Source organism: Varanus komodoensis, unplaced genomic scaffold (assembly GCF_004798865.1).
Source record: "Varanus komodoensis strain SLA01 unplaced genomic scaffold, ASM479886v1 scaffold27, whole genome shotgun sequence".
In the NCBI taxonomy this organism is placed as follows: domain Eukaryota; kingdom Metazoa; phylum Chordata; class Lepidosauria; order Squamata; family Varanidae; genus Varanus; species Varanus komodoensis.
Window position 1 is genome coordinate 12,896,930 of NW_025335701.1, and position 12,169 is coordinate 12,909,098.

At 42.5% G+C, this 12,169-nt stretch overlaps 1 protein-coding gene across 17 annotated transcripts in view; it reads right to left on the reverse strand.

Annotated features, from left to right (window-relative positions):
* The window catches only part of CAPRIN2 (caprin family member 2), a 33,730-nt gene extending 22,805 nt beyond the window's left edge, over positions 1-10,925 (reverse strand). For 13 of the 17 annotated variants that reach the window (XM_044434275.1, XM_044434273.1, XM_044434274.1 and 10 more), the window contains exons 1-8: positions 9,033-9,673; positions 8,077-8,139; positions 7,138-7,224; positions 6,417-6,655; positions 5,637-5,719; positions 3,441-3,635; positions 2,769-2,812; positions 287-1,006 (exon numbers count right to left, since the gene is read on the reverse strand). In XM_044434275.1, coding sequence (XP_044290210.1) covers positions 287-1,006; positions 2,769-2,812; positions 3,441-3,635; positions 5,637-5,719; positions 6,417-6,655; positions 7,138-7,224; positions 8,077-8,139; positions 9,033-9,353 — 1,752 coding nt within the window. In that variant the 5' untranslated portion in view covers positions 9,354-9,673. Of the gene's footprint in view, positions 1-286; positions 1,007-2,768; positions 2,813-3,440; positions 3,636-5,636; positions 5,720-6,416; positions 6,656-7,137; positions 7,225-8,076; positions 8,140-9,032; positions 9,674-10,559; positions 10,736-10,865 lie in introns of those variants that run through there. The other 4 variants (XM_044434267.1, XM_044434266.1, XM_044434265.1 and 1 more) reach the window with 4 other exon arrangements.
* Positions 10,926-12,169: the final 1,244 nt, after the last annotated feature.

Here is a 12,169-nt window from a genome sequence, read left to right on the forward strand (position 1 = left end):
TTCTAGTAAGCAGAAGGATCTAGTCAAACTCATTTCACACCTATTCCTGCAGTTGAAAGAATGGATGTATCCAGGTCACTACCAAACCCAGAAAACCCTTAGTACTACCCTGTCAAGTCAACTAAGGCCTATGATGCAAGAATAATGGTTTCATACACACTGTAGCAATGAAAGCTGTGCATTGACCAAGGTCAAACTTTTAATTGATAGCTACACCAGAACGTTAGCCTGCAGTTTAAGGACCATAAATTTGATATAACCAATAGTATTGCCCTATACAACTCACTTCTTTTGGTTCCAAATCAGGCTTCTTTGACTCAGTTTGCTCCTTTGGCACGAGATTTCCAGCTCCCCAGATCTTTGGCGGATTCTGTAATGGCTGTTGAATTGTTTGGCGTGCCCCCTCAGATGTTGCCCAAGCCTTTGGGGATGGAGTTTTTTGTTCCACCTCTTCCCCAACATGTGCTACCCATGGCTTTGCAGGTTCCTGTTTCTTCTGCTCTGTGTCCTCTCTAATACACGTACCCCAAGGCTTCACAGATTCTGGTTTCTGCACAGTTTCCACCCTGATTTGAGCAACCCAGGTTTTTGCTGCTCCCTGCTTTTGTTCTGCCTCTTCCTTAGCTTTGGTTACCCAAGGCTTTGGAACATCTTGCCTTGGCTCCTGCTCTTCCTTAAGTTTGGTTATCCAGGGTTTGGGAGAGCTCTGCTGTTCCCTAACCTGTGTCACCCAAGGCTTTGGGACTTCTTGGCTGCAATCATCATCTTCTTTAAGGTGAGCTTCCCAAGGCCTCGAAAGTTCCAGCTTCTTTCCCTGCTGTCTTATAGGTTCCAAAGCCTTTACAGATTCCTGTTCCCGCTTTTTCTGCTCTGGCTCCTCCATGTCAGCAAGCATTTCCCAGGACTTTAGTGGTTCACTCTTTTTAGTATGCTCCATTTCCCAAGGTTTGGATTCCTCAGACTTGATAGTATAATCAGCTTCAGGCAAATAGCGCCTATTAAGAAACTATACAGACCAAATAAACTTAATACCTCATCAGCAATAATCTACTGTATTAACTGGTGAGCTGTGTTAACTTGCAGTCATACTAACAAGTTTCAGTGAACAACTGAGGTTAACCGCAATTCAGTAGTCTTAATGTGTGGTCCGAAGGAAATGCCACTCAAAGAATTCAGACTAGAACATTCTTTAGACCCTATGGTTCTCCTGGCAGGAGCCAGGGAGGACAAGAGAGGGAGGGAGATAAGAATGCATCATGTTCCTTATTTTCTTTACATTTACAACTAGGTACACCTCTTAGTACATATAGCTGACTTACCTCTTGTAGGCAACTTGGGTGATGAAGAGGCTTTAAAGATTGTGCAGATTCTGGTCTCTCCTGCTCCATCCTCATATCACGCCCGCCCACCTCTTCTCCCTCTGACTTATCCTACAGAGTTGCAGTTGCAAAGAGCAGCTTTCTGCAGCTGTAGTGGGACAATGGGATCTCCTCCTCCACAGTTGTAGTTTGGTTTATGCCTGTGAAGGAAGAGATCTGCACCATCCTATTGCTCCCTGGAAGCTGTAGGATTGCTGTGTTAGAGCGTCAGATCATGTGCTTATCCAGACTATGCCTACTCAACAGTGTTGAAAGTGAATGCTTGACATATTCTGCTTGCCCTGTTCTAAGCTAGAACAGGTAAAGTTTTTCAGTTTTTAACTCATTACTGTTTCATCCTTACTTCCTATGTTCAAAATTTCACATAGGGAGATTTACTTTACCTTCTTAGCTAGCTTATATGTAAATGTCTTACAAAAGAGAATTCAGCCTGGTTGAGGCTGCGGAGGTCACCAAGTTCAAGAACTATAGCAACATCACAGAAAATGCACATTGTCCTTCATAGGCATTTCCCCATACAGCCTAGCAAAAAGCCATTTGTTACACTCTACCTCACTGCATCCTTCACAAAGTCCAAAGTTTTAGGTCATATTTGGCAGTTGCCTTTCCTAGAGACTAGCTATAAACACTTCAAGTGAAGGCTTCTGAAGAGATCCGTCTTATACCAACTTTGTAACTCTGGCATTATTACAATGACATAACAGTTCCTCTGCAGATGTTTAATATCACACCTGGCATCCCAGGTAGTATAACAATTCAATATAACCAAGTGCCCCTAGTGCTTCATCAGCTGCACTGGCTACTAGTCCATTCCTGGGGTTAACTGAAAGGCCAAGTTTATATAAGCAAGCAGCACATGTTATTAACTATGGATTATTTGTGTGTGTGAATGAACAGGAACCCAAAAATTGAGTTAATTGAAGCAGAAGAGTGAGCAGACAGGAGACAGCACAGTTGCTAGCACCTGTGTCCTCCTTCAGGAATTGGCCAAAAGGTGCCAAATGGGGTCAAGTTAATCACATTAACCTTTAAGCTTCTAAATAACTTGAGGTTGGGGGATGTAAAATAATGCCATCTCCCTTATGGGTAGTAGTTGGACCCCTAAGTCCTTTGGAAGCCATCTGCTGGGGGCTCATGCCAATAATTTTAGGGTGATAAGAAAGCCTTCCCACTAAGGTGCCCTATTTACAGAATTCCCACCCACTGCTGGGCTGACCAAGAAGGCTTACCTGACACATCAACACTCTATTTTTGAGGCCAAGCAAATCTTTTTCTCCCTGGCATGTTTATTTGAATTGCCATGAAAGCTTATACATCTTTATTGCATTATTTGTGTTTTCAACCTGTTTTACATTGTAGGGTAACATATGAACTTGAATAGTAACTTACCTCTTGGGGCTGAATTTCAGACTGAATGCGTTCTACTTGAGGTTCTAGGGGAAAGGAATTAATAACTTGAATTCGTGAAACTGAGTGCTTTTAATTCTTAAGCAGAATGAATGTTAGACAAGTACTGTAGTCTATCAATAGTGCTAAGCATTCAACAGAACACTTTTACAGAGAGCCCTATTATGTTTTACTGTTCAGACTGATCCAGCAACTACTTCTTTGGACATTTGTCAACCAGGTGTCTACACCGTTACCTTCTTTTGACTCTTAACAGAAAGGTTCACAATTCTCCCCAAACAGCTAATTGTTTAGGCAAAAACTGTAAGCTACATTGGTCTAGTTTAGATGATCATCTCTCTGCTTAATAAGCCAAGATCCAATGTTTTGCCTATGCATGCAGCCCTTCTGCATCCTGACAAACTAGGTAGCCTCTAACATCATGGTGGTGTTATCCTGTTTTACTGTTAAGTCACAATTTCTGATTTCATCTGCATCAGGAGACGATAGTATGAACAGTAAATGATAGTTTTACACTTGGTCTGAAATGGATAGCTATGTTTAGAGTCCCTGGTTTGATTGTTTGTGTTGTCAAGGTTTTTTTCAACATGGGAGAGTGTAACAGTCCTGTTCATATTTTGCCTTAGTAACCCAAGATTTTAATGTATACACTACCTAGTTGATCAATGGGTTCTGCTTTTGGTATTTGCTTTGTTTGTTCAGGTCTTCCAGGCAATTCATCTTTGAATTCAGGTCTTATTGACATTTCCTCTTTCAGTTCCTCTTTGTGTGGTATGTTGCAAGAAGCAGGAATATTTTCAAAATAACCAGAATGTAACAGCTTAGATAACAAATCCTTTAGGTGCTTATCTAAAGGGCAAGGAATTGAATGTTAAAGATATCAAATAATTACAAATTTTAAGATTGTTAGACTGGCAAAAACAATTAAATACAATGCATTTCAGAAAGATTATTGAACTGCAAAATTAAGCACTAGTTTGCAAGAGTTCATGTAGTTTAGAACTTTCAGTTAAGCAGAGACAAAGTTAAGTCACAAACCAACCAGTAAGAGTATTATTGGTAGCTCATGAAAGTTTGACAAATCAGGGTAACCTACAGTGGTAGCCAAACAATCCACAAGTATGCATGATTGCAAGAGCTTTTTAGGTAACTAACAAGAGACTTTGATTTTAAAGGTTCAGAACTGTAGGCTATGGAAGGTATCCTGAAACAATGTTCAAGAAATGTAGTCTAGCACAATTGGTTAGAAAGCCAAATTTCCTACAGAGTGGATACCCTGTGGACACCTCCTCAGAGATGTCAGTCTACCTCCATTACTAAAATACAGGTGTTAGAAGTGACTCCTGAATCCTCAACAGGCAGTATTACAAATTGCCTACAGGGAATGATTGACAGCAAAAGGAGAAGGGGATAGCAGAGTATGAGGTGGCTAGATGGAGTCAGTGGAGCAGTGGGTGTGGGCTTGGGGGGACTCCGAGGGATGGTGGAGGGCAGGAGAGCCTGGAAAAATGTTGACTGTGTGACTAAACAGAACAGAACAGGGAACTTAAGATTCTCTGGCCTTATGTTTGATATCCTTGCCCTAAGCAGTCAGCAGGAGTTATTAGACTGATACAGCATAGTTGCTATCCCAGTGCTTTTGCACCTATCTTCAACAATGCTTCAAAAGACAATGCTTGTGGGTTGTTTATAACTCTGGATTCTCCACGATGTACTCCACAGGGGTAAGTTTTATCCCACATAGCATCTAATATCTACATGAAACAGTTGAGTGGGGTCATCTGGGCATTTGAGTTTTAGGTATCAGTGTGCTGACAAGAAATTATTTTATACTTTATCAGGTGAGGCTATAGATGATGCAGCCAGGCACCAGTCTAGCACAACAGATGGGATTAGGACGAAAACAGAAACTTAATCCAGACAAGACTGAGTTCTGTTAAAGCTTTTTGTAACTGGATGGATGCTGCTCAACTTATTTATGGACAGGGTTGCATTACCCCAAAGAAGCAGATTCATAGCTTGGGAAATGTTCTGGACTTGCCATTGTCACTTGAGGCTCAGGTGCTATAAGTGACAGAGTGCCTTTGTCTAAATAGTAATATAGTTGGGCATCAACCAGTTGCCTGACTTCAGTTGCTTATGGCTCTGGTGACCTCCATGTAAAATTACTGCAATGTGTTCTATATGGGATTGTCTTTAATGATGGTACAGAAACTACACCTTTTGCAAAATGCTACAACCAAATTGATAGTTGGGGAACAGAAGATTTGAGCATGATGCAAAGATCTTGGACTACTTGCACTGGCTGTATATTTCTGAGACCTATAAAACATACTGGTTAAACTACAGAGCCTTAGATGGCTCAGAACTACAATACCTGACAAAACACCTTTCCTGGTATTACCTGTACTATTATGACCAATATCTGAGGCCTTCCTACAACTGTCACCTGCAAGGAGCATAGAGGATGGCAGCAAGAAATAGAGAAATGTTGGTGGTGGCCCACTGATGGCAAAATCAGGGAAATCCAACTGGTGTTAACATTGCCATCCTTTGAATGCTAGCGTCTTTTCTCTGGTCCCTAGCAATTCATAGCGTATGATGGACTTAGCTTAGTTTATCATGTCCTGGTATTTCATCTCTAATTGTGCTTAGCCATTTAAAATTGTTTAAATTTCTTTGTTTTAATCCCTGTAGTTAGACACATAGACTCTTTTTCAGGAAAAGAGTCTAAGAAATTTAGTAGTAGCAGCAGGATTAATAGTCATCGATATTTTGCTCTGTAATATTTTACATTAAGAGTGGTGTAAGCTATATAACTAGCAGGACAATTTATTAAAAGCTACTCACAAGTTGTCCCAACCACTGTTTTTTCACTGCCTTCTAGCAGGTCCCAGAAGTAGAGTGATGATTGTTCCATTTGGTCTTCAACACTTAAAGCAAAAGGAAAAAAAAGTCTGTTCCTCCTCAAACTTAGTACTACCTCAATAAAGCAATTAACTTCCTGCATCTGCTGCACATCATACAAGTATGCCAATGTCCTTTCCCCAACTTTAAAATGTTAGTCCCATTTCAATAAGAAATGCAGCTATTTGGCCTACTTCAGGTGTGTGCATGTTTAGGAGGTCATGAAGGTGCGTTACCTCCCCCTAAACTGTCCAGTGAGCACAGCCAAAAGTGGCTGCCGCTTCAGAACTGAGCTTCCTATAGCCTGCTATTATGCAGAGAAGCAGGGAGCACAATCCTTGCAGATCTCCCTTCTCTGCAGAATCAACAAAAGAGCATTTTTGGAGTGCGTGCCTTCTTTCTTCAAAGAACTCCTGCAGCATGTTAGCAAAGGGGGGCACAACCAATTTTGGTGGGTCACACGCAGCCCATATGTTGTTCTCCCATGCCTACATATTTCAACTTATGTAAAACATTTTCCTACCATGCCTATAGCCAGTTGGTTCTCTGGATGGTATAACAAACATTAAAATATTAAAAAATCCAACCATCACAGTTAAGATAAAACTAAGAACAATTTCACCATTTCTGAAACCATTTCCAGAAAACCTAGACATAATAGATTCAGCCTGAAGGTAATACAATTTGAGTTTGTTTTCTTTATGGTAAGAACAAGTTACTTACGTAACCATCTTATTTCTTCCCGAACAGGTCAATTTTGCAAATTTAGTGAGGTAGTCTAGTTCTTTAGAAGGCAAGTATATTGCACCATTCATGCCAGCTTTGAAGTCTTTCTGCACATGCTCTTGAATGAAATTCTGCAGCACATACTGGACCTGCAGTACTGTGCAGAGCTTTTTCTTCTCTGCTTCAAGCTTCATTATGGTTTCCCTCCTCTGTGCTTTCCTCTGTGCTTTCAGCAGCTGTATCAATACAATTAGCATACTATACATGGTCACAACAGATGCAATCAGCAAGTTGACCATAACCCAAAGTCCATTCTAAGTCTTTGATGCATAGTTACAATCATTCTGATAGTACTAGAACACTTTATTGACATTGAATGTGCTTAAGATACTCAATTAGGCCTTTCAAATATGTCCTGTCAGAATCATCTAACATTGCAACAAATTTGAACAGAGCTTAATTATGAACAGAGCCCATATCAGGACATGGAAAAGGAGCATACTCTATCAGCAACATAAGCCTTTATGCACAAAAAACTAACATACCAGAGTTGAGGCCCAAACTCAGCATTTTAGAAACTAGAGGCAGCAGAGGGATTCAGATAGAAATTATAGTGAATATCACAGCAGCCTATCCAAGTACTGCCACCTGTCCACATGTATTTGTTCTTAAGCAAAAATTAGTACAAATCCTTTTCTAGATAATATGGTATACTTACATCTTGACTAAGCCCAGAAAATGTCTTCTGAAGTTCTTTAGCAAATTCCAAGTTATGTATCACTTCATCATATTTTTCAACTGCTTCCTGTAATTAGCCATACATCATGATCATCATCTATATAGCACCTAAAATAAACTGAGTGCTGTTTAGAGGTTAAAAGTAACATGAGAACCTATGAACAGAAACAATATAGGAGATATGGCACAAAAGGGAAAAGGGATAGAAAAGAGGAAAACAAACAGATTCAGGCCCCAATTCTTAAAGTTAAGAACTTTATAAAGCTCTTGTAATGACTAAGTTGAATGGGACCTGTTCAAGAAAAGCAGCAAAATAGCAGTTTGTCTCTTCACCAAGCTGATGGAATGGATATCTGGTCAATATTTGTCTGCTTAACTCTGTTGCTTATAATTACTAGATTTGATTTGTTGCCGAAGCTGTATCTATACAGTCTGCAAAATAGCAACTTCACGGTATCTCTAAGCACACCAATATCAAGGTAGGTATCATTTGGAACAAACAGCAAAAATTGTGCTATCCAATGAAAATATTCAATGAACAAGTAATAGTTCAACAGATACTGGACATTTCTAACAAGTATTAAAAGATAGGAGTGAAAAAGCACACATTGAAATGGTAAGCACTGCATTATAGGTGGAGTATTCAAGTGAAACCATATGATGCAGAATCCTGCTTATCTACTCAAGTCAGCATACCAATTTTTAAAGACTAATTCAACCATTTTCAAATTTTAGACAATTCTTTAAAAGAAACTGACTTTCCAGATCTCAGGTAACTACTTAAAGACAAGAGGTACAACTGTTTCTAGAACTAGCAGTTGGCTGTGAAACCACCTGGGAATCTCACTAAGTACTACTCAGCTCTTCAAGCAAAGGGTGAATGCAAGTAAATGTATGAAAGCAAGAACAGAAAACTTACCAACTGATCCTGATTGAGTGACTCCCCCTTTTTCAGACGATCCTTGTAATCTTCTAGTTTGAGCTGGGAATATATATAAAGCATGTATAAGATTACACAGGCACGAGTGGCTTTTTTTTATCGGAGAGGGAGAGACACTGAGACTGAGACTCCTCTTCTAAATGTATAATTGACCATCTGAGTCCTTTGGATTAGAAGCCAGGCATTTAACTGGAATTAAGATTTGAGGAATGAGTTTAAATGAGAAGCCCAAAGCACATTCTTTACAAGTATGAAACAATGCTGCAGCCCAAGTTGCATAAAGATGATGGCAAAACAGAGCTAATATGACCTGGCATTTCCCTCAGCCAGGCAATAGAGTTTCAGAATTTCCAGTGTGTAAGAATTTTATAAAACTGAAATCACTCTCATGATTTAGAGGTTATTTGTTTACAGTTATCAGACAAGCAAAGTTTTTTATGACATCCTCTTTATGACATTCACACTCAGGTAACTACTGCAGCCAAACTGCAAAGCCACCTTTCTGCAGAAGGCTGACTTAATCAAGCCTGAAGCTACTTCTAGTCATGCAGGTTTCTTTATACCAACAGCACTGAAAGATTACATAGAAATGTAAATTACTGTAAAGCCTAAGCAGCATAATACAGTAGTCTCAATAATACATGGGAACTATGTGCCACATCTTATTTTTCTCATGACACAAACTTATTACATTATATGAACCACATTTTAAAGGCTGGCAGGTAGCTAGAGCAAAACACAAAATTATATATACTTTGATGGTTTTAGAAATATATAACATTTTATGGTTTTGCAAGCAATACGTACACCTCTCTGCCCTCAAGAAACTTGCAAACTAAATATGCAGCAGAAGGACAGAAGAGTAAATGGCACATAGCAGCCAGGCTGCTTCAGTACCATTTTTCTTATTTTGTTAGTCTAAGCAATGTACATACCTTTTTTTTCTCAATGTTCCTGATCTTGTGTTTTAAGCAGATAAGCCCATTGTCGATGTATGTCTCATACGCCTGGGATGCTGTGGTGGCAGAATTCAAGGCTGCCTGCAGGGGGCTCAAAGGAGGCTGGTTATCCCCTCGAGGACCCTGAGTCACCTGCTGCTTAGCTGGTTTCATATTCTTCTCCTTCCCTTCCTCAGAGTGACATGAAGGTGAAGGGCGACGAAGCGGGGACTGTGAAAGCTGAACCATTGAAACGGCTAGGGCTGCAAAGGAATTACTAGCCTTTAGTGTTTCCCTTAGAACAACTTCAGCATTCATGGCTATAGCATATAGGTAATTAAAAGACTGAAATCAGACACTAAATATCTGTTATGCATTTGAAGTAGATGATGTACATCATGCTTCCACAAACCAGAACTTTTAAGAACTAAGCTGCACCCCTACATAGGTTCTTGCACTTCCCTACTGCACTTTACGCATGCTCGAAGAATACTCACCATAGAGATAGAAAACCTGTTATAAACTACATTAACTCCAACCACAGACCTGGCAACGCCTACATCAACAGTACACCTAAACTGCACAATTAGGAGTCTGAGGAAACAACATTCACACAACTCCACGTGCTGAAACAACTCCTTTCTCTCTCCATGAGGAGCCACCTGATATTAATCACCAACTTGCAACTCAATTTGCATATCAGGAAATATCCAATACCACTTATATACGCCAACCTCAACATTCATGTCTGTTTTAAAAACAAAATAACTGAAATTGCATTAAATTCCTCTCACTACTCCTCAAATGTACTAGAAACAAAGTCATATCAGCAACCCCCACGGTAGAGCATCAGAAAGCAACTCCAGCTATTTCTATCCTAACTGGCCTGGGACATAGTTGAATGAATTAGTAAAGTGATCTCCTTCCAAGTCTTTAAGAAGGATGCAGGACCACACAGCCCCCAAAATCGAAAGATCAAGTAGACAGAGGTAACTTCCAGAAGGGCAGTCCTGCTAGCTTGTTTCAGCAAAATCAGCAAAGCTTTGCAGCATCTTCAAGACGAATACATGCTTTATAGCATAAGCTTTCGTGGGCTGCAGCCCAATTCATTAGATGCTACAGAGAAAAGATGCTCTGGTACTAGCACGGCGGGGCGGGGGAGGGAGAGCGATGAGCAAGGCATTTTCTTCTAGCCATTTCTTCTAGCCATTTTCTTCTAGTTTCCTCCAAAGAAAGCGCCAAGTAGGCTCAGAAAGGGGCTTCCCGATAAGCGTGCCTAAGATTGCAACCCAACAGCCCAACCTTGGGAGTGCTTCCTCGGAAGCAAGCCTTCAGTCAATGCGCTCAGGAGGACCGCCCGGAGCTGCCCCTTCCTCCCGAGGAGGCGATTCAGAGGAGGAGCGTCGCTGCCAGGAGGCGGCCAAGGCGACGCGGTTGCAGCCCCGAAGGGCGACTTTGGCTACATGGTTGGTTCATGGAGAACCCTGGAAAATTCTATCCACGGAAAAGGGGCGGGGAAGAAACCTAAACGTTGGCCGTCGCCTCCTTCTCCAGCGCAGCAGGGACAAGTGACGAGACAGCGATTCTCCCAACCTCCAGATCTCCCGAGCCGGGCGAAGAATCACTCGCGAAGCATCCTTGACGCAGCCCGAACAAGGACGGGAACCATCTCTCCTGCCTGCCTCATCCCCGGCCCTCAACAGGCTCCATCCCAGCGGCCCTCAGCCGCCCCCTTGGCACAGGGCGCCGAAAACTAGGAGGCGGCTGCTGCCGTGGTGATAATGATGCCGCCCACCGGCCAGGCCGGCCCGCCCCCACCCGCCGACTCACCTCAGCAGCCTAACAAGCTCAAGCCCACCCGCCGGCCTGCCTCCCCCTTTATAAACCCTCCCTGCCCCGTAACGGGGGGAAGGGGCGGAGCCCAGGCGGAAGGTCACTCGCTGACTCGCCAATCGCGGGGCCCGCCTCGACTGCCCAGTCCCGCCCCGCCCTTCTTTCTCTCGCGTTCGGCCCGTCCCACGTGACTTGCTGGACCGTTAACTGGGGAAGGGAGAGGGATGCGGGCCGTGTTCGGTGATTCCGCGGCAGTCAGGCGGTGGGTTCTAATCCTGCCTGGGATGGCTGGCTGCGTCTGGATGGTAAACTACATGTAGACAGGGCGGGGGGAAAGTGCTGCCGCTGCGTGCAATAAAGATCGTTCCGGTGTGCACATTGCAAGGAGAAGCTTACGAGGCTAAGTTCTAAAGATGATGTCCTCTGAGAATTAAGGCTTACCGATGGGTCAGTCTGTGCCGGACCAGCTTTTGGAGGGCCCTTGGGTAGGGATTCCCACTGGGCCCTTCCCGCAGAGAGTCGGAGCCTTCAAACCGCCATGGCATTCATCTACATGAGAAGTAGTGATAGCCACCACTAACAACAACAAAAAGGGTTGGGGCAAATGCATAGAGGGGACTATCAGTGGTCACTGATCTTCTGCAATACCTCCAGTAGCAGAATGCTTATGTTGCTGGGGTACATGGGTAGGAGGATGCTGGTGCCCTCTTATCCTACTTAGGGTTTTCCTGTGGGCAGCTGGTTAGCTTCTGCATGAACAGACTGCTGCACTGGCTGGACCATTCGTCTGATCCAGCATTCCTCCTATGTTCTTAGGTCAACGGCTGCTCTTGCTTTTCCTTCTCTTCCTCATCACTTACTTGGAAGATTAAGAGCCAGTGGCATCTACTGGTCCTTTTCCGAATTCCCATGACAGCACCACTGACCAAGTCAGAGCAAGAGACCAGTGAACAAGCAGGTGGGCATGCAGCAATTCTAAGGGACTCTTGCTAGTGGGTCTCTGAACAGGTACCCAGCCATGTCTCCCCTTGACGTCATGGGTCCTGAGTTTAGTGGTAGGTGCAATTAAATTTAGTGGAAGCTGTTCCCAGGTCAGTGTTCAACAGAAGTTGCTTCTTTTTATCAGTAATGATTTTAGGAAGTATGTTATATGACAAACAGAACATAGTGTAAATTTCTTTAAGAATGAGTTCCTGTGGTAATGGTGAGGTTCGGTCATGGATGTAAACAGAACAATCAGATCTTCATTTAGCATGATCCAAAAAGTCATTTCAGGCATACAATGTATACCAGCCTCTTTT